At 46.9% G+C, this 21,968-nt stretch overlaps 1 protein-coding gene across 3 annotated transcripts in view; it reads left to right on the forward strand.

The window, feature by feature from the left end:
- Nucleotides 1-21,968, forward strand: part of PERM1 (PPARGC1 and ESRR induced regulator, muscle 1) — a 90,091-nt gene that overhangs the window by 60,896 nt on the left and 7,227 nt on the right. The window contains exons 1-4 of one of the 3 annotated variants that reach the window (XM_082230026.1): nt 1,732-1,877; nt 3,905-5,846; nt 10,250-10,363; nt 12,422-13,857. In XM_082230026.1, the coding sequence (XP_082086152.1) occupies nt 3,905-5,846; nt 10,250-10,363; nt 12,422-12,504 (2,139 nt within the window). In that variant the 5' untranslated portion in view covers nt 1,732-1,877 and the 3' untranslated portion in view covers nt 12,505-13,857. Of the gene's footprint in view, nt 1-1,731; nt 1,878-3,904; nt 5,847-10,249; nt 10,364-12,421; nt 13,858-21,968 lie in introns of those variants that run through there. The other 2 variants (XM_082230024.1, XM_082230025.1) reach the window with 2 other exon arrangements.

The raw sequence follows: 21,968 nt of genomic DNA on the forward strand, positions 1-21,968 counted from the left end.
TGTGATGTGCAGCATTTTGGTTTTTACTGTAACACTATTAATAGCATTTCCTGCTTTCAGCTTTTGAGTCTGGCTGGCAGCAACACATGTCTGGTGTCTGTGGCAGTGTGTGGGTTTCTCCAGTTAATCTCTTAACAAAAAGGAACTTTACCATAACTATGGTTGGGGGAGGGGGGAGGAAGGCGGTTAGTAGGCGAGAGTCACTGGGGCATGTTTACATCCTGTTTAAAATAAGGGGATAAGAAAACCCACTTCATCCTTTACTCAGCAAGCTCTTCTTAGGACCCCTGCCAGACGTCCTTTATATTGTGCATTCAGGATTATTTATGCTCTTGATGCTGTCAGGATAGTCACATGCAATCCTGCTTTCAATGCTGTGTGCACATGCAAAAGTCTTGGGCCTGTCACGCTGCTTCCTTTCCAGTCAGTGCATTTTCTGTAACTTCCTTCAGAAATCCCATAACTTTTTAATACCGCAGCTGTTCTGTTTTATTTTTGTCCTGCTTTTGTTGTGCCATGGCCCCTTTGGACAGCACTAATGTGTTGCATTGCAGAACAAACTAAAGCAGGATAAATCCACCATGGATGCACTTTTGTGGTGTCAAGAACACACCCACAATAAAACACCCGCCTGGAGGTGCTGTGAAAGGGGAAAGGGTTAATTTCTGAACAGGCATTTTAGCCATTTAGTGTAGTTAGACTGCCACTCTAGGATCAGGGAGATCAGAGCTCCCATTCCCACTCAGCCATGATGTTCACTGGGCCACCTTGGGCCAGTCTCAGCCTAACCTACCTCACAGACTAACTAACTAACTAACTAACTAACTAACTAACTAACTAACTAATTTGCATACCATCCTTCATACATAGGACTCAGGGTGGTTCACAGCATAAAAATACACGATAAAAACACAAAATACATAATAAAAACAATAACAAAATGCAACTATTACCCCCTCCTTGCCCCTTGCCATCCCTCAAACATATTTTAAAGGGTATAGGATGTTAATGAGCCTTATCTATCATCTATCTATCTATCTATCTATCTATCTATCTATCTATCCCCCGCCCATCTGACTGTGTTGCCCCTGCCACTCTGGCTGGCTTCCAACATAATAAAAACACAGCAAACATTAAAAACTTCCCGATACAGGCCAAAGGCCTGGTTGAAAAAGAACATTTTCGACTGGCGCCTAAAGGTGCATAATGAAGGTGCCAGCTGAACCTCCCTGCGAAGACCAACTAGGGAAGGGGAGAACTCTGTAATACTCCTTCCACAAGACCTGGAGGTGCTGGTATCAAAGTCCCCATCCTTGGTTTGATACCAGAGTGGACCTGCTTGCATTTGAATAGCTCCTCTCAAACACATCCAATATTTCCTGGACAGACCAGAGATGGGGGACTGTGGAAATCCAGAAGTTATTGAACCACAGTTCCCAACACCCCTAGCCATAATCCATGGAGATTTGGGCTGCTGGGAGCTGTAACTCAGCAACATCTGGAGGGCCAAAGGTTCTCTCATACCTGCCCAAAATCTCCCCAACAACCTGGCTAAAAAAGGAGCAGTGATTTGCCAGGTACCAGAAAACAGCTTCTGCCCCTGGTAAACAGGGTGAGTCAGAGTGGCTGCTTTGGTGCATCTGTGGGAAGGGCTGCCTGCCTTCTATTTCTGGACCAGCCCTTTGCATTTATAGAATTTCATGTGACACGTTTGGGAGGGAGGGTCTTATTTTCGGCCTGAGAGAATTGCCTCTCTGAAGACGAACAGCCTCTGCGCTCAGTGCCCAGGGTACTGGGCACAGCACCATGTCACGCCGGGAGAACTTTGCTGTGCTGCTCCTGGCATGGCCCCATCCTTGGCGTAGGCTGTCTGCAAGGTAGGATCTGCAGTGCCACCCCCCGCATTGTTTTTGTGTATCTGCTCCCCTCTAGAACAGCCACTTTCCGTTTTGCATCCTTTTGTACAAGAGGCTGTGATATTGCATAGATGACCTCGAAACCCTAAAGGTCAGGCTGTCCTCTAGAGTAGACAATGCAGCCATGATATTAGCAGAGGAGCCTTATACCACCAGAGTGGAGAGGCCATAGCAGAAGGAACGTGCTCATATAGCTGCTGGTGTTGCTGCCCGATTGGGTGGTCCGGAGAACTCACAAGACAGAAGGAGATGGCCTTCAAGGTCATACTTGTTGATCACCACTGTTTAGTAGCAAGTTGCCAGTCCTCATGAATAGCGGTGGTGTGTGTGTGACATTTGTGGTGGGAAGTCTTTTCTGTTGACGGGACCCCAGTTGCTGGAAACACAGGAGGGGAGAATGGGCTAGGATTTGGGTCTTGCTTGCAGGGTTCTCACAGGCATCTGGGTGGATATTGTGAAAGTAAGATATTGGGCTTGATGGGCCATTGGTCTGACCCAGCAGGGCTCTTACGTTATTAAGTTTGTATATTCAATACGTCTCTCAGGCTTTGAGCACAGAACCAGAAAGCTCAAGTCAAGTCACATGCGCACTGCATTCGGGCAAGGAACAGGTTTCAGTCCACCTTACCTCTGCCCCCAAAACACAGCACTTGGCTTCCTGCATAATTGGGAATTGCAGCCATTCACTTACATAGAAAAAAATCAATGGGGTGAACTTGGGTTTATTTCTGGAGGAAGTTACTTGCGGCCTGCCTAGACTAGGTTTTCCCGATTCCTAGTCATTGGGAGCTGAGTGTGCATAGCCCCTCCATTTTGTATAGCCAATACTTGGTAGTGTATCTTGGTCACACTACTATATTACAGAACATTAGGACAGAAAGGCAGCAGTTGGTTTCTATATAGGCAGCATGTTTATAACATGTCACCCTCTCTTTGCATCATCATTATTGTTATTAATTCCTATGCTGCCATTGTCACTTGAGAGATAAAAGCAATCCCTGCTCACGAGGGGAGGGTGCATTCCCAGTTTGCAAGGAGCTTACATTTGAAGGCGAGAGAACAAGGAGGTTTATTTGCAGCTGGGAATGAGGATTAAGAGATAAGGCACAGGCCACACAGAAGGGGTGGATTTGGGGGAAAGGGCCGAAGATCAATGGCAGAGCACGTGCTTTGCATGCAGAAGGTCCCAGGTTCAATCCCTAGCATCTCTAAGTAGGGCTGGGAGAGGCTCCATGTCAGACTCTGTAGGGCTGATGCAAGTCACTGGAGGCAATACCAGGGTTGCCATATTTTTTTTAGATATCAGCATCCTGTTCTCATAGTGCCCAACCAAATGCCTCAGTGGGAAACCTGCACACAGGACATCAGCCCAACAGAACTTCCCCACTTGTGATGCCCAGAAACTGGCTTTCAAAGACATACTTCCTTGGACAGTGAAGAAGAACACAGCCATTATGGATAGCAGCCAATGATAGACATATTGCTGTGAAAATGTTGTTGTTACAGCCCTATTTAAAGGCCTCTATTTGTGTCCTCTGTGGCTGCTAGGGATGGAAGGATTCTGGTTCTCTCAGTTTCTCATTTTCCAATCTTATATTAAATTCGCCAGTTTTCTGCAGCAATTCACACATGACAATTATTATTAGTTAATCCTCATGAAGATTCATCAGCGTTTTGGTGCAATTTTCACTCTAATAAAAACATTTTTGTGTGCAGTTTTGACTAATGTGCACATCTTTGCAAGCATTTAGAAAACAGTGGCTGGCTGGAGAACTGCATTGCAAGTGAATTTCAAAGGATATCTGTGTTTTGGCTCATATATTGTTTTGGGAAGTATAAATTTGACAGATTTGCCTTTAAATGCAAACTGAATCTAATTCCCCCTCTGTCTCTTATTGCAAAGTGAAACATGCTGTTAAAGTATTTTTAAAACTTCTCTCTTTTCTCTCCCCTCTCCCAACAACCCCATCAACATGTCCCTTTCCCAGATGGAAAATTTTGAGTACAGCATCCTGTTGAACGACCGGGATTGGGCTGAGTTCTATTTGACGTCTGAAGAATGCAGTTTGAGCCAGCCAGCCTTGGCCACAGCTGACGAGCAGCTCCTCAGCGACCTTGAGGAAGGGGAGGCCGCAGAGAGTGGGTCGGTCCAAGCAAAAGTGGTCCCTGTCCTCCCAGCCAGCCATTTAGCCAGCTGCCTCCCACGTGGAACCCCGGATGGGCACCTGCTTGTAGACGAGGTTTTGTCTGGCAGCGACGACGAAACAGATCTGGGCTCTGTCATCAGGTTTCTGTGCAACAGCAAACAACTTGGCACAGCTTGCCCCCGGTCTTCCAGGAGGACCCAGGAAGGTCAGCTGCCCCCTGTCACTTTGAAGCCATCAGGAAGTCGGAGTGGGCTGCAAGTTACTGTCACAGAAGCTGCCTTTACCGCCAAGGAAACAGAGAGAGGAGACCAGCCCATAAATCCAGACTGCTCCCTACCTACTGCCACCCAAGCGAGGGCCTTGACAGAGAAAAGCCCAGGGCAGGAGAGAATGGAAAGACCTCCCTGTGCTGAGCCTACAAACCTGAAGACCACAGAGGGGGCAGACAACAAAGGGAGCAGTACTGTCTGCTTGGAATCACAACACTCCAAGGACAATCCCTCCCTGGCTGCCTGTGTGGGCATGCAGCTCCCAGCATCGATGAAGAGCACAGCAGCTTGTGGGGAACCAGAACCCCCACTTGCTCCATATCCAAGCTCTGCACCCTTTTCTTCTCCAGTTTCTGCAGAGCTCGGAGGAGCAGAGCGCCCAGAGAAGGGTGGCAAGCCCCTTCAGGTCACCTTGAAGGCACAGGCAGCAGCGCCGCTCCAGGAAAATCCATCTCCATCTCAAGGGTGTTTGGTTCCACTTGTAAGGGTCTCTGCACCATCCGACATGCTATCGGCGAGCCGTGGGGGAAGCGTTCCGGGAAGGGCGAGCAAGGAAGAAGACATTTCTGCAAATGTCAACGTTGAGAGTGGAGCAAGCCATAGGGAGGCCTTAAAGGAGGGAGGCCCAGCGAACCAAGTCAGGGGCTCTCCATGTGACAGCGGGGTACAACAATTTCGAAGGGCACCGGAAGAAAAGAGAGGTCCAAGCCCAACCCAAGCAACCAATTCCATATGTGATGGGCTATTGCACAAAGACACAGAAACAGCTGCTTTGACAGGAAGGGTTGAGAAGAACGACAGTGGAGAAACGTGCCACTATCTTGGCGTGGCTTTACCATTTGAAGAGGCTTTACCATTTGAAGAGGAACTTCAAGGAGAACTGACATCAGACCGCTTAGGGGAGTCTGCTCCCTATGGTCTGACATTAGAAGGCTCTCCAGAAAGTAGCTTATCTGCCATGACGTGGCCAGAAATGTATGACTGTTTTTTCTGTGATGACACCCAGCAGAAGGGATTGGGGATTGGGCAACCGATCTCAGGGATTGACCAAGAGCTGCCTGAAATGGATGGGCCTGAAATGTACGAACATTTCTTCAGCGAAATGGGGGAGGCCAAGGTGAGAAACAAAGATGGAGCTCTGGAGACAGTCTTCAGCTCTGGACATCAGTCAGCGCCATCTGGTGGCTCGGGGGACCTGGATTTGGACATGGCTGATGGTGCTATGCAAATGTCTACCCCAGAGGTGTACGAACACTTCTTTGCCAACAGAGCAAAGAAGAAGAGGAACTGGAGGGTTTTTTTCTTCAGCATCCCAGCCTCAGAGATGAGGAAGGCTGCAAGAGCTTTAAAATCCTTTCTGTGCAGACCTGCACATCTTCTCAGATCACGGCCCACAAGCCAAGGCACTCTGCTTCGGAAAGGATCTCAAGGAAGGCTGGTGCTCGTGTCTCCAAGGCTCCTGGGTGAAAACCTACCAAGACCAGAAGACCTAGGGATGGCTGTGATGCAACCAGGTACCATTTCTTTTTCCTGATATGTGAGTGGATTTTTGGTTTTGACAACTTGATACGCTGACCATTTAACTGTTTTGCCAGTGCTTAATTTCTAAACAAATGTGCCAGGGCTCAACACTTTGTACATCTAAGGCAGATGCGGGGAACCTCAGGCCCAGGGGCCATATGTGGCCCTCCTGGACTCTTGTCTGGCCCTTAGATAGGGTTGCCATATTTCATATTATTAGGAAGACCTAATTGTTGAGATTTTATTAGGAAACCCCCAAAGTTGTTGAGCTTTATTTAGACAAACCCCAAAGTTGTTGAGCTGTGTTGTTGCTTTTTTACAAAAACGCCAAAAAAGAAGTGATTTTTCGATTGACTTGCCTAAGATCCTTTTGGAACCCCCCCCCCCGATGTCAATTCCGCCTTTGAAATCCTGGTAATGTCTGGGAAAATCCAGACATATGGCACCCCTACCTTTGAACTCTCCCCAGAGCACCCTCCTCCCCAGCCCCACTCCATCTCCCTAGGCCACACCCTTATTGACTCTCCTTTGCACCCTTCTTTGTGTGTTCATGCTCGGCTGGAATGCACCCTTGTATTCTGATCATGCTCGTTTCCTTTCTGGATGGATAGAGGGATGGTGGTGTGTAAGTGCGCATAGAAACTTCCCTCACCCACCACTGGTGGGTGACCCCCCCGTCCCCCCCGAAGGTAGCCCAGAGAGAAGCATGACCCTCAGTCTGAAAAAACATTCCCCACCCCTGACCTAACCTAAGGACTGGTTGCAGAGTTCCATTTTAAATATAATTTTTATTAACAGGCCAATCAAATCACATTATTTCCAAATCACATTAGTTCCAAATTATACAGCCAGATTTGTAAATTTTTGTTGGGGGTACCCATACTTCAAGCTCCGAAAAGGGGTCCAAACATCACTTATATTGCTGCTTTAATTAGACAGTTCTATCCAGTTCTGTCCAGATAGTCTCTTTGTTACTTTCCCGATCTTCTTGTTGTTATCATATATTCCTTTCTTTGCGATCTCTGATAATCTTCACAAGCGGGTTGAAAACAAACATCCTCTGTGTGGGTTTTACACTCTCCAAAAATCATATCACATAAGGACAGACGCCATTTCCACACCTCCGTAAAGAAACTTTCCCTCAGTCTGTCCGTTGATTTTCCCAGGCTTGCCATACATATCTCAGAGGGCTCTGCCAGGTCTAGATAACATTCCGATAACCATTCACATTCCGATGACCCTGGTCCTCCTCCCCCCGTCCTTCTAGGCAAGCCTGTCTTGGCGAGACGCCATTTGAAACTGCGTCATAAAACTTTCCTCCGTTCTCCGATGTTTACCAATCCTCTCTTTGATCAATAATTCACTCCACACAGTTCTTGGATTCCTGCTTGTGATTAATAAATTGCAACAATTCTTCTCTCTGGGGTGGAGGGTTATTAATACTCACATAAGGCAAAAAAAATAAAAGTTTTTCCTCCACCCCCTTTCCGTTTCACTCCAAACATACCAGTCTTTTAATGGTGATTCATCACTTGATTTATTTGTCCCGCCCGTCACTCCGCTCACAGAGATCCATTAATCAGCAGTCTTTACTCCCGATCTTCGCTTGATGTATGTGCTTTAGCTTATTTCCAATTATATATTTCCAATTATATATTTCAAGCTAAAGCGAACCAGTGCGCTGATTGGAGACAGCGTCAGGGAGAGCCGACTTCACACGAGGACTTGTGCCAAGTGTCCGCACCCCCTTCTTTCGAATCCAGGGGTGAATTATGGACACTGCTGGCAAGGCAGTCTCCCCCATCCCCTTGGGGGGGGCAGGAAGACTGCATACTTCCCATAGCAGCCTCTTAATTACCTCGTGTGGGTCGTAGAGATCTTATTGTCATCCATCTTCCAATGCGCCCCCTGGTGGCCCCTCTGCAGAGTTCCATGGTAATGTCATTTGGGCATTTGGCATCTTCATTTTTAATAAACAAATGTGTTCCCAGCAGCAGCATGACCCTAAGCATTTTGTTATGGAGCACATGCTGCAAGGGAAGGTGCACTCTGCATGTCCTCAGAGGCCCTCTGTCCTTAGGTCCATCCTATTCAAAACATAAGTTGGTTTCATTCTTTTTAAAGTGAAAAGGCATCATACCCAGAGGCACCATGCCATGCCCAACGTATGAGAACATTTGGAAACAAGTATGGCAAACCCTTTTGTGCTGTGGGTTCAAGAGCAGCTAAATTGTGGCTGTTATAGTGGATGCACATGAAATAACTTTCCTGCGGAGATGTAAATTCCTTACAAACGGGAAGATAGATAGATAGATGATAGATAGATGATCGATAGATAGATAGATATAGATGATAGATAGATATAGATAGATGATAGACAGATGCACACACGCATATATACATCAACCTATCAATATTTCATATACTCAACCAAATGGTGACCTCATTATTTGAATAAAGCCCTCTTGCCTTGGTGGTGACTAATCAGCCAGCTGTCCTTAATTGATGACCTAGAATAGATCAACCCACAGAGAGTTTTACCACTTGCAGAGAAAAGAGTAAAAGAATATTTCAGCACCTTAAAGACCAACAAATTTACAATGGCACAAACATTTGAGGACTAGAGAGTCGGCTGCGTCTGATGGAGTGAACTCTAGCCTACGGAAGCTTATGCCATCATAAATTCATTAGAGTGCTGTAAGACACTGTTGTTAACATTTTTTACAACACACCCTGGAGGTTAAAACCTTTGCAGCCCTGTCTCAGGCATATTTACTCAGAAATAAGCCCTGCTGGGTCACTCCCAACCTAAGAGTGCATTGAAACTGGACTTGCAACCTTGGGCTGTCGAGAGGTCCTGTATCCCCAAAGGAAAACAGTGCCCCAAAAGTGCTCAAGGGTCATCAGCAAGCACCCATAACTGATTGAAAGTAGCTCCTCTCAGAAGTAAAACAAAGACTGACCTTGGAATGTTCGAAAGTCGTTCTTTGTCCTGAGCCTCAAAGCAGATTGAGCATTATTGCGACATTTGGTCTTCTGCAGGAGACAGACAGAAAGAGTGCAAGGAGTGGATGGGTAAGATTAGAACTCAGATCTCTGATCTATTTGCTTGAAAGCTAGCCAGGCATTACTCTGACCATAAATGTAAAGTACGTTTAAAGCACAGGGCTTACCCCAAAGAATCCCGAGAACTGTCGTTTGTTAAGGGTGATGGGAATTGTAGCTCTGTGAGGGGTAAACTGCAGTTCTTTGGGAGGAAGCCATGACCTTTAAAATGCCATATAAACGTGCTTTGTCTGTATGGGGTGGATATTGATTATATACACACAATGCACTCTCTTGCAAGATTCTTTTCAGTGGAAGCTGAGTAAACCAATGTCCAAGGTTAAGCGGGGGGGGGGGGGGAGCACATTAGGGTTGGCTTACTAGTATTGCTGACTCTCTTATGAATCACATGACACATTCACCAGCCTGTAGTTATTCCACTACTTCCCTCTTTTTCTCAGATTTTTCAGACTTGCTTTATGACTTTGCTTTTTTCATTTATTGTAGGGATGAGTAAACCAGATGTTATTGTGCTCCAGGTCAATTCTGCCCCAGCCAGCATAGCTAATGGTCCGGGGTGATGGGGGTTGTAGCCTAGCAACATCTGGAGGGCCACAGGTCCCTTATCCCTGGACTAAAGATGCCTGGGAGTTGGGAGTACCCTCCAGAAAGGAGGCTCCCTATTGCATCTCTGCGTGGGGTTACAGACAAGGGAGATACAGCATTGCATTCCGTACAGTGTGATCCCTGTGTGTTCACAAGCAAAAGGAGCAGACTGCAAGATTAGGGCAGGTGGAAGGTAAAGGAGGAAGAAGGTAAAAGAGGAAGAAAGGGTCATGGAAAGCAATGGACTCCTGGGAATTTAAAGGCATTATAGCAAGAACAACCAACACAGTGCTCTACAGAAGTTGCTGGACTACAGTGCCTATCATCCCTGGCCTTTGGCCATGCTGGCTGGGAATCATGGGAGTTGTTGTAGTACAACAACATCTGGAGTCCTTGTATTCCAGTTGCACAGTTCTCACTGATAGGCATTCCCAAAGGCACCATTTGAAAATCACTGAGGTGGAATGGAAACCCCAGGTTGAAGGACAGCTGTCCAAATATAATCACCACTGCTATCACCATCATGCCAATGTCTGGGGATTTGTTTTTTTCTAAAGAAGAAAAATCCTTTGTGAGGATCAAAGGCAAAGCATGCAGAGATTTGAAAGGTCAAAAGCCTTTATGCTTTAAAGTTGAATTGTTCATGGTACCAGTGTGATAGGGGGAGGCAATGCTCTAGGATTCCTGGATAAACATTTCCAGGAGAAACATCCGTATTGGTTCTTCTTCTTCTCCCCCGCCACAGAAAGACCCCTCCAGCCGGTTTTTACACAAAGAGACATGTGCTTGGGCTTTATGGCATTTGCTTCGTGGGCTGTGAAGAGCTCTGATCTGCAGGCCCCGGATGCTTGGAAGATCGGTAATGTATCCAAGGGCTTTGTGTGGGAGAAGCACAACTAGCGGATTTGGAGAGGGGGTGGATTTAAGCCTCAGAGATAGGCCAGGAATGTTAACATACTGGTTCCGCTCTGGAACAGAGCAGAACTAATGCCGAGAGATGTTTCCCTCTCTCTCTCTTTTTCTTTAACCATTTTTTACTCTCCCCTTCTCCTTCCTTAATGTCCCAACGTTTTATTCTAAACCAGTTGTTCCCCTCATCAGAAAGAGAGGCAATCTTCATTCTTAACACCTGAAGGAAACTTCATTTTTAGAGTGCGTAAAGATAAGAATTACTTGCCCGCAGAATTACCTGTGACTTTCTCCAGTAGCCACAGGCCTGAATGAGCCTCCTGATTCAAAACAGGACAGCCCAGAGAAGTAACTCATACAGAAATGCAGGGGGCAGCCTCCTCAGAGATGGGATAGTTCTGCTGAATTCAATCATTTGGGTGTGATTGAACAACCCAACAGCACTTCCTGTAAAGAAGGGGGTAGATCACAGTGATTAGAAGGCAGAGGGCACAGAGCAGTGGCTCTTACAGAGGCACAATGGCAGTGCTCCTCTAGGTCTGTTGTCTCATTGCATTGGGATGGATTGCTTTTTCGGGGCCTATCCAGTGAAAGTAAATGGCAGAGTCGCCTGTCCTCCCTAGAGGCTGATTGGAAGGAGACAAAGGCAGAGTGTTACATCATACAGAGGCACAATGGGCAACCTCCTTGGAAGGTGAATCCTTCAAACTCACAAGTTCATTTGAATTAATTCCTCCTTATGCTTAAAGATGACTACTTCTTGTTTTCCCTTCTCCACTGGCTCTGGAATCCTGACCAAGGAATGGGGTGGGTGGGAAGTAGGGTTGCTTGTCTATGGCTGGAAACAAGAGTCTCCCCACACACATTCTGTGCTCTGTCAAAATTAAGCCCCAGGACTTTAAGGCATTATTAGGCAATATGGGATGGCCGAGGAAGGGAGAAGATAATGACTCCACCTAGTGCAGGGCGTGCAGAGCTGGGTAACTGCAGATGGGGAGATAGGTGGCTGAACTTGTGCCTGAGCTTGGGCTGGGTGATGATCAGGTAATTGGGGAGAAAGTCACATCCTTTGAGGCTGGTGGGAAAGGGCTGTAGCTTGGTGGTTAGAGCACCTGCTTTGCAGAAGGTCACAGGTTCAGTCCTTGGCATATCCAGGTAGGGCTGGAAGAGACTCCATGTCTGAAGCCCTGGAGAGATGCTGCCACTCAGTGTAGACAATACTGAGCTAGATGGACCAATGGTATAATTTGATATAACACAGCTTCCTATGCTCCTGTAAAAGGTGAGGGCAACCATTTAGGCACAGCCCAGATGTTGGCATTTTATTAAAAGAGAGGTTTTCAAGGTGAGAAGCAGCAAGCGGGACTGTTGGTTTACCCAGAGGCTCAGTAGAGCCAGCAGGCCAGGTAGAGTGTGCCACTGGCCATAGCTCAGTGGTAGAGCATCTGCCTGGCAGCTCAGTGGTAGAACATCTGCTTTGTATGCAGAAGGCCCCAGCTTTAGTGCCTGGCATCTCCAGGTAAGGCTGGGACCGAACTCTGTCAGAAAACCTGGAGAGCAGCTGCCAGTCAGTGTAGATAACACTAGGGTATATAGACAAGTTGCAGCTTCTTTTGTTCCTCTGTCCTTACAGCAAAAAACAAACAAACAAACAATGGTCTCAAGAAAGGATATTGAAATTAATGGACCTAAGTTAGGCATGGTCATTAACTTCAATGGGTCTATTCAGAGTAGGACAAGCATTGGATTCAAACCTTAGGGTTAACTTTTGCTGTGATTTTCCCCCGCGATCTCTGGTATGTATAGCTGTGTGAGGGGAACTCTCAGCACCTTTAACAAACTACATTTCCCAGGATCCTTTGGGAAATCCATGACTGTTAAAGTGGTATAATAGTGCTTTCAGTGCATGCATTCTAAGAAGACAAGGAAACAATTTGCATAACAACCTGTCTTTCTTTGATACATCCATCTGCACTATGGATGCATCTTCTTTTTCCTCCTCTTCCAGTGTTGCTAGCAAACTTTGGTACCCTCTCAGCCATCCGCTTCTTCAGGCGGCAGGTCATCATGGAAGCTCAGCACGGAACATAACAGGACACAGGTCAATTCCATCCAATTCCTGGCAGTCCTTTGGGGATGAGTTGGAAAGGATATCACGGTACTTCTTTGGAGACAGGGAACCAACATTTGGGGCATCTTGGTCTATCCTGGACTGTTGGACTCACTAGTATAACCTCCCTCAACTGGTAAGACGGCAAAGAGTTTTGAAAGATAAGATGGAGGCTTCCACAGAAACTGGAGTTTAGTTCCACTGTTAGTGCTAGAAGGAGGTGCCAGACTGAAACCTTTCTGTCCCTGGCCAGTAATTCACCTTGAACTCATGGGAGAAGGAGGGCTATAAATAAATAACCCAGCCTACATCTGGTAGCTAGCTAGCTAGCTGAGCAGCTGCTCATGAGGTAGACCTGATGGCCAAGAGGCAACTGGAAGGTGCAATCCTTTTTTGGAGAAGAATACTGAAAGGAGGCAAGTTTCAGGGATGGTTTACCAAAACAAATCCAGGAGGCAGAGGCGTAGGAGACAATGATGCAGTTGCGGAATTTTAGACTCTTAAGCTTGAATGGTCCATCAGAGCCTCCATCATTTTAGCTGTGATGAATGTATATTGCTTCAGAGGGGTGCATTTGGAGCACGTTCTACTGAAAATTAGGTCTCCCAATTTCTGCCCTGACAGCACCACTTCTAGAAAGTCTTTCTGAATGAACTGATGCCTTTAATCAAGAGAATATGAAGGTTAGGATGAAGGGTAGAGGCTCACACTGGTGGGCTTCCACATATTCTTAAATGAATATGGGAAAAGAAGAGTGAAGGCAAAGATGGCTCACCGTATCTGCTGACAGAAGCAACAGGTTGAAAAGGAAGGGAAAAGGTTAGGTTGAAGTAATGAGAAGAATGTCCTAAACACAACACCCTTTTATCTAGGAGGCATCCAGACATTTTCCATACGAAGTAGGGGAGAGAAAGTTGACATTTTTATGTTTTAAAATACCAGCACATTCACACTGTCCAACCTTTCAGTGTTAAGCCTCCTGTCCTTTTCGCAGTAGGTGATGGGCAGGGGGATTTTTTGGCAGAATCTATAGCCTTGGTTATTACAAAAGACAATAGATTGAGCAGAACTGCTGTATCCTTGGAACATTACATCAGCGTGTGATTTTCTTAAACTGTTTTGAAGAGTTCAGTGATTGATGTGGAATGCCACAAATCTCTTCCTGTTGGAGTTACTAAAAATGTTTGCCTTAGTAAATGGCCTTGCTTGCTGGGTAGGTGAAAAGTTACCAGTGGAACAATACTGCCTGGTGAAATGTTCTGTGTAACTTTAACATTTGCAAATTCCTATGCCAACAGAAGTTGAGCCAATAAAAGATACCACTACTTGCCTGTGTTGAGGTGGTTATTATTATTATTATTATTAGTCGTCTTCAAGATTCCAACACATGCCCCAAACTGTTTAGTAAATCATCACCATTATGCTTTAAAAAAACGCATTATTGATTTCATCGTGATGCTTAACATTTATGCATATTGTACTTTTGAATGTTGAAAGCACTTCTCATACATTACCTTGCTGCAATGCTTACAGCAATCTTAAAAGGTAGGTCTCTGTTATTATCCCCATATTGGAGATGAGGTGGGCCTGAGGTTGGGAGGGTGGTTTGAGTTGCCTAAAGCCATCCTATTGTTACAAGGATTTGGATTAGGGATTGGCTCCTTCTCAGATGCTTAGCAGCTACTCTGAAATGGCACCTCTGTCTTTAGCTGATGTTCCTTCACAGCTTCCTTTCTGTTACTCTGCCTACAGTTGCCAATGTAGCTTTGGGTTCTGCTTCTATGCCTTCAATGCAAGGAGGGCAAGGAGCCCTATTCAGCCCTAGGGCCACATTTCCTTTTGACCAACTTTCCATGGGCCACATGCCAGAGGTTGGTGGGGCCAGAAACAACACATGTAAAATTTACCTTTGTGTAGTAAACTGGACTCCACACACGCCCCCACAAGCCCCTCTCTGTCTTCCATCCAGGCAAGCAAGAGGCATGATCAGAGTTCAGGGACACATTCCAGGCAGGCAAAAAACATTCAGGGAGTGTGTGGAACAAAGACTAATCAGTGATGTGGCTGGAGACAGTGTGAGGCTTTGGGAAAATACTGAGGGTCAAATAGAGAGATCAGGGGTGGGGGTGGTGCACATTCAACTGCCAGGCCTGAGGTTTGTCACTGCCCCTTTAACTTCTATGCATCAACCAAAAATTCAGCAAGTGAAACGTTAACAAAAATCCAAGTAGAAAAATAGAAATATATGTACACAAAAGAAAGTTTACAGCATACAAAAAAAGTGCCAAATGAACGTGCATGTAAATGTTTCCTGGTAAAGGAAACTTTTTTCAAATCATGACATGCCTTGGCTGCCATCTCTCATCTCTCACTTGGGTAACTTTGTAATTTTAGATGTATATTTCAACAATTTGAGAGCTGGTCGGTGACTGTTTAGGACTCTGCAGCTTACTAGCGACTGCTGTGGATGTTACCACTGTCGGAGGAAGATAGGGGCGGGGGGAACACACCGCCCCCGGCAGCACGATCCCAGTGGGGTGCCATCGCGGCTGCACACACACACACCCCGTGCTGGTGCCCCGCCACCACAGGATGTGCGCCAGCCATGGCCCCGCTTGCTCTCCATCCCTGGTGCCGGAGCATGAAGCTCCGCCACCGGATGTTACATATGCATTTAGGCCCTATGTACACATGTACAAGTGGTCATCAGAAAATCAGTTCATGCACATTCCTGCCTAAAATCCATACATGGGTAGGCCTGAGTAAATCTGGAGAGGCAACTTTGCATTCACTGGATAAACACATGGTTGAGTGAACTATTGACTGACTTGGTTCACCTGCCGTGGTAAGCAAAGTATAACTTGTCGTGACCACATGAATGTGCTGGCTTTCAAAGAGCAGCTTCACATCTTCTGCGCTCCTCCCTGGGCTTTTTAGGTCAGTGGAGAATGAAAACTAAGGCAAGGTTTTACTTAGTGTGTTGCAGTGGAGGCTGCTATATTTGGGCAATTGGGGCACTGCCCCACCAACCTTAGTTTGCCCTCAGCCAGCGTCCACCTGTCTGCCTTCCTACTTGCATCCAATCCAGTGGGTGGAACTGGATACCCAATCTTCCTCTTCCTTAGTCTCAATGTTGCCCCTTGCAGAACTCAGCAGGGAGGAGGAGGATGGGAGCAAAACTAGAATTAGTTGGCTCAGCCTCTGATTGGCTCTGGCTCCTCCTATCATTGGCTCTGGTACCCCCTACAGTTGGGGTCCCTGCCTTCTGCCCTACCAATCCCAACAGGCACCAGTAGCACTGGCATCATGGCAGAAAGAAGAAGCTTGTAACTCTGCCTCAGCCTCTGCCTAAAGTGAGATTGCTACAGACACCTGGAATTACTCCAGTTTCTTTTTGCAACTGGGCCCTCCAGGGTGGGGAGGCAGCAGAAGGCGTCCAACACAGTCCGCTGCATCAGGAAGACAGAGCCAAGGCTGTCTTCATAGAGATCTTATCCGAATGGCATCGTTTAGTTAGCATGATTGCTGCTTTGTTCTCAATGGGGAAGTGAAGGCGAGCAAAGTATTGCTATCATCAGAGGCGAGGCAGCAGCCGCCCTCCTCGTGATCAGATTCAGATGAAATGTGGGCCCCTGGGAAAGACGAGTGAGCGGAGTATCAGAAACCACAGCCAAAAATGGGAGATTAAAAACCCGGGAGTTTCTGCTCGGCTTGTTGGAGCAGCAGCTATAGCTTTTCTTCTTTATCTCCCTCGACTTTCCAAAGAAGGGTTGGCAATTCTCTGGCATTTCAGAGTTTTTAATCTCTGTCTCTGGAAGGGGAGAAGTAAAAAATATTGGGCCCAAAATAGATGAGAAGTTAATTTACGGATGCAATCAGTGTGGCTGTTTTATGTTATGAAAATTGCAGCCAGGGGGGAGCCTGAGCAGTCCCAGAACCACGAGGAGTGCTTAGCACCTTCATCCTCTACCACAGTAAGAGGGCCCATGGCTCAGTGGCAGTGGTCCCTGCTTCAGTCCATTTCCAGGTATGACTGTCTCCCATCTGAAACCCTGGAGAACCTCTGCCAACCAGTGCCGACTATAGAGCTAGATGGGCCAATGATCTAATTAAATATAAGGCAGCATTTATTGTTCCTGTGCCTTAAGGGAAGGGACGTAGTTCAGTGGTAGAGCATATGGTTTGCATGCAGAAGGTCCCATGTTCAATCAACAGCAGCCCCAGGCCAGATTGGGAATGCTCTCTGTCTGAAACACTGGAAAGCCACTGCCAGTCAATACCAAGCTAAATGGGTCTATTTAAGGTAGCTATGTTCCTAAATCTTCTCCCTGGAGCTGCTACTTGCATTTTAAGGGAAATGCCCATTGCCTTGAAAAGGGTTGTGGCTTGGCATTTGCGTCTTTCTCATCCCAACAGGCTCCACCCCTGACCCACCAAGTGCCATTGTCACCAGATGTCACTAGCCTCCACTGTTACCTCACTAGGCTCCACCCCTTGATCTGCTGAGAACCACCCCCCATGTGCATATGGTCTGAAAGAGCTTCTAGTGTGAAGGGCTGTTCTTCCAGGCACATAACAGTCCCAGCACAATCACTAGCCGCATCTCCCCCCCCCCAAAAAAAAATATAATGGACTGAAGAGGTAGGGCAGGGATGAGGAACCTTAGATGTGGGTGGGCCAAATGTTCCCATCCAGAACTATCCACCTGGCCCTTGGGATCTTCCCCAAGCCACAGCCCTCAATAGTTCTGCTTTGAACCCTTCCATAGTCTTTCTTCCCTGACTTGAAATATGTCCTTGAACTCTCATCATGCCTCGTGTTTGTCTGGATGTAGGATGGAAACCACTCCTGGTAGTTGGTTTTAGGGACGCGGGTGGCGCTGTGGGTAAAAGCCTCAGCGCCTAGGGCTTGCCGATCGAAAGGTCGGCGGTTCGAATCCCCGCGGCGGGGTGCGCTCCCGCTGCTCGGTCCCAGCGCTTGCCAACCTAGCAGTTCGAAAGCACCCCCGGGTGCAAGTAGATAAATAGGTACCGCTTACCAGCGGGAAGGTAAACGGCGTTCCGTGTGCTGCGCTGGCTCGCCAGATGCAGCTTTGTCACGCTGGCCACGTGACCCGGAAGTGTCTCCGGACATCGCTGGCCCCCGGCCTCTTGAGTGAGATGGGCGCACAAACCCCAGAGTCTGTCAAGACTGGCCCGTTCGGGCAGGGGTACCTTTACCTTTACCTTTAGGATGGAGAAGGGTACATGTTCAGTGTGTGTAGAGATTCACTTTCGTTGCTCCACCAACTTTTGCCTCAGTGTTCACTCACCATGGCCATATGCCCCCTCCCCCCTAAAAGTTGTAACAAAAAGGAATGTGACCCTTGAGCTAAAAAAATAAAATAAATTCTCCATCTCCCGAGGTACAGCTTTGCTGCTAGCTTCAGTTTGTTTCCTTTTCAGTACTTATGCACTGACAACAAGAGCTTGTTCCTGCTGCACCAGCAATGACCTTGATGAGTTCATCGAAAGCCTTTTCCCCCCTGTGCTAAGCCTGCCAAGATGAGTGCAATTGGCCGGCATTTAGAGACCGTTGTCAAGGGGGTATTGGACTGCGCTACACAGCCTCTGCCCTCACCCAGCATCTGACGTGCGTTACTGCCAAGCAAATGAAAAAGTCAGACAGGTGCTTTTTCAGTCAACATTGTCTCCAAGTTTCAGCTCGCAGACCATGCCAGCAACCTCTTTCTGCAAAGAGCCCCTGAAATGTAATGCTGAAGGTTGGTGATACGCAAAGAGCCACCAGGACACTTCCTGTCTGTGGATTAATATGCATTCAAGCTGAAATTAACATGATGCGTGTAAAAAAGGAAGCCTTTTAAGTGGAGGTTAAAAAAAATTAAAAATCCTAGGGTGATTCCAGACAACCTGTTTACTGAGAATTCATCCTTATTTGTTTGTAGGGAAGTTAGACAATGTTGGCTATTTAGTGAGTGTTCGTTCTGATTTGTTTGCAGGGATGTAAGATGAAGTTGTGCCAAAGCAAGTACCATTCCCCCACTTTGCTGTGCCTTCCCCCATTACTTTCCTTATGGCAAAAAGTCTGTTCTATTGCACAAAAAAGGTTGATGCATAAGAGCAGCTCCAAAGCATTTCTAATTGCACAACCTAAATTTGCCAGCATGGGATTGAATCCCACTAAAAACACACACACTAATAGTTCAGAAGTCCTCCCCCACAATTTGTTTCTGTATTGGCCTTGGGGACATTTTGGGGGGGGGGTATGCTTTCATTTTTGATGTTTTTATGGATGCTTTATGGGAAACAATTCATAAACAAAATGAAGAATGAAGCAAACCCTGGGTCTCTCCCTTTCTGAATTTTGGAGGTTAAATCCTCATCTGTTTAGGGGTGGGGTGGAGGTGTCAGTTCATTTGTGACTTGCAAAGGCAAAGCTGCAAATACCACTTCAGTAAATGTGGGAGGTGTTTCAATGTGTTTGCGGTGCTAAGACAGCGTACTGGCAAAGCTGAGATGTGTTTCTTAAGAACCATTGCTTCAGTGGCAGAGCTTACTTTGCATGCAGAAGGATCCAGGTTCAATCTGCAGCGGCATCTCCCAGGTAGAGCTGGGAAAGACCCCTGCCTGATACCCTGGAGAGCTGCTGCCAGTCAGTGTAGACCAGGCTTCCTCAACCTTGGCCCTCCAGATGTTTTGAGACTACAATTCCCATCATCTCTGACGACTGGTCCTGCTAGCTAGGGTTGTAGGCCAAAAACATCTGGAGGGCTGAGGTTAATGAAGCCTGGTGTAGACAATACTGAAGCAATATCATTAGCCCAATTCAGCTTAAGGCAGCTTCTGTTTCCCTGTGTCTTAAGGGAAGGGCCATGGCTCTCTGCTGGAGCAACCCATCTAAAATACAAAAGGTCTCAAGCTAAGGGCACCTCCAACAGCATGTCTGGGGAGAGGCTGATCACTCAGTGGCAGAGCACATGACTTGCCCAAATCTAGCCTTCTTCAGGATATGCTATCTTTCGCTGACCACCTATCCACAACACACATTTAAAGTGCATGGTTATTCCCCAAAGAATCCTAGAAACTGCAGTTTAACTCTCACATAGCTGCAATTCCTAGTGCCCATAACAAACTATAGTTCCCAGGATTCCTGGGGGGGGGGGAGGCATGTGTGTTAAATGTGGCTGCGACCTATACATGGGCATAGCCCGGAGGGGGAGGCAGAGGGCAGCTGCCGCCCCTAAATCAAGTAAATAAAAAAAATAATGCTTAACTGACTGAGGTTCTGTCCCCCCACAACATGAAACCTGCCCTCCACAACATGAAATCTGACTATGCCCATGGACCTATATGAAGCAATTCCCTCATCCCACCCTGGAAGCACCAACTTCTGTGATCCCCCAGCTATTGTCTGAAGGAGGCCAGGCCAAACACAGGCTCGCTACCTCAGAAGTACAGTGTTACCTCAGGTTAAGAACTTAATTCTTTCCGGAGGTCCATTCTTAACCTGAAACCGTTCTTAAGCTGAAGCACTACTTTAGCTAATGGGGCCTCCTGCTGCTGCTGCGCCGCCAGCATGATTTCTGTTCTCATCCTGAGGTAAAGTTCTTAACCTGAGGTACTATTTCTGGGTTAGTGGAGTCTGTAACCTGAAGCGTCTGTAACCCAAGGTACCACTGTATGGACCACCAATGGAAAACCAATGACTTCCAGAGCTAGAACACAGCAGTCCTGACCCCCATTAGAGTCAGGTTCATTCACTTCATTTCATTTGACTCCCTGTAATATCCTCTCTCTGTCTCTCCCCAGAATTCAAAAGCCACAGGTATAACTAGCTGTTTGAGGCTGGCTCCTGGAACTGTGAAATTTCGAGGTGTCCAACTGTTCTCTTCAGTAGCTGGGTCTTAAACTGATGCTCTGCTTATATTTGGGGAGAAAGCCAGAAAAAGCTCTTCCTTCAGTGGCTGCCTGGCTCTGCTTCCCATTTAGTTGCCCTGCCCATCACCCCACCAGCTCCTGTATTCACTCGCCACCACAGAGAGCTACACACCCCTGTGTTTGTCACACAACCACCTTTGCCTGAAGGGAAGTGTGTGGGTTTTAAAAAATGTGCTTGGGAAGCAGAAACCCTAGTTGAGAGTAGAAGTAGGGGAAAGGGTGACCCTGGTGCATGCATAGATATTAGGATTGGGTTGCCAATCCAAAACTGGGTACCTAATTGATGCTTCCATAAGCCACTTTTTTGGGGGGGGCAGAACTAGCAAAATGCCTGTAGTTACGGTGGAAGGGCTCATAAATTGCAAGAACCTCAAGTTGCAGTCTGCTTAGGTAAAGGTAAAGGGACCCCTGACCGTTAAGTTCAGTCATGGATGACTCTGGGGTTGCGGTGCTCATCTCGCTTTACTGGCTGAGGGAGCCAGTATACAGCTTCCGGGTCATGTGGCCAGCATGACTAAGCTGCTTCTGGCGAACCAGAGCAGCACACAGAAACAGTTTGCCTTCCCGCCGGAGTGGTACCTATTTATCTACTTGCACTCTCCCCAGAATTCAAAAGCCACAGTACTTGCACGTGCTTTCAAACTGCTAGGTTGGCAGGAGCAGGGACTGAACAACGGAAGCTCACCCCGTTGAGGGGATTTGAACCACCGGCCTTCTGATCAGCAAGCCCTAAGGCTATGTGGTTTAGACCACAGCACCACCCACATCCCTTGCAGTCTGTTTACTGTGCTCCATAGAACTCCAGGGCAACAGCTGGGAATTGAGCAGATCCTCATCTGCATAGCCACACCCATTCCTTTGGATAGCAATTTCCTTTGTTTCCAGGATGGGAGCAGCAAGTGCTGTGTTTCTTACATAGCCAGAACAGCACCACCCATGCAGAGGAGAAAGGTAGCACTGAGCATGGGAGATTCCCAGGTTTGCAGGTGTACAAAATTAAAAATGTATTTTTGGGGGAGGGGGGTCCTTTTTTAAAAAAAAGACACCTCTCTCAAATAATAGCCCAATGGAGAAATGAACTAGGGAACATGAGATGTTGACCTGTGTGTGCGTGCGCGTGCACTTCACTTCAAAATTTGGTTGCAGATCCCACTGTACTACTGTATTAACATCAAGGGCACTGAAGTTTGAATACACGCTCCTGCAAGATGTACCATATTTACTCAAATCTAATGCTCACCCTTTTTTGGCTGAATTACATGGTGAAAATTAAGGTGCGTGTTAGATTTGATGGCGCATTAGACTTGAGTAAATACAGTATTTTACAGCCTGCGCCTGAGATCTGTCTCCACCCTTCAAAAAGCCAGATTGCAGGAGTCATAGTAATCTAAAACTAGGTGACCTGGAAACACAATCCCAGCATATTAGGTTTCCCCAGCAAGTCAGTGCACCTTTGATTTCTGGGGAAATCTATTGCCTCACCTGCACTTATTTGTATAGGAGATGTG

Source organism: Podarcis vaucheri, assembly GCF_965113315.1.
Source record: "Podarcis vaucheri genome assembly, chromosome: 7".
Classification (NCBI taxonomy): Eukaryota; Metazoa; Chordata; class Lepidosauria; order Squamata; family Lacertidae; genus Podarcis; species Podarcis vaucheri.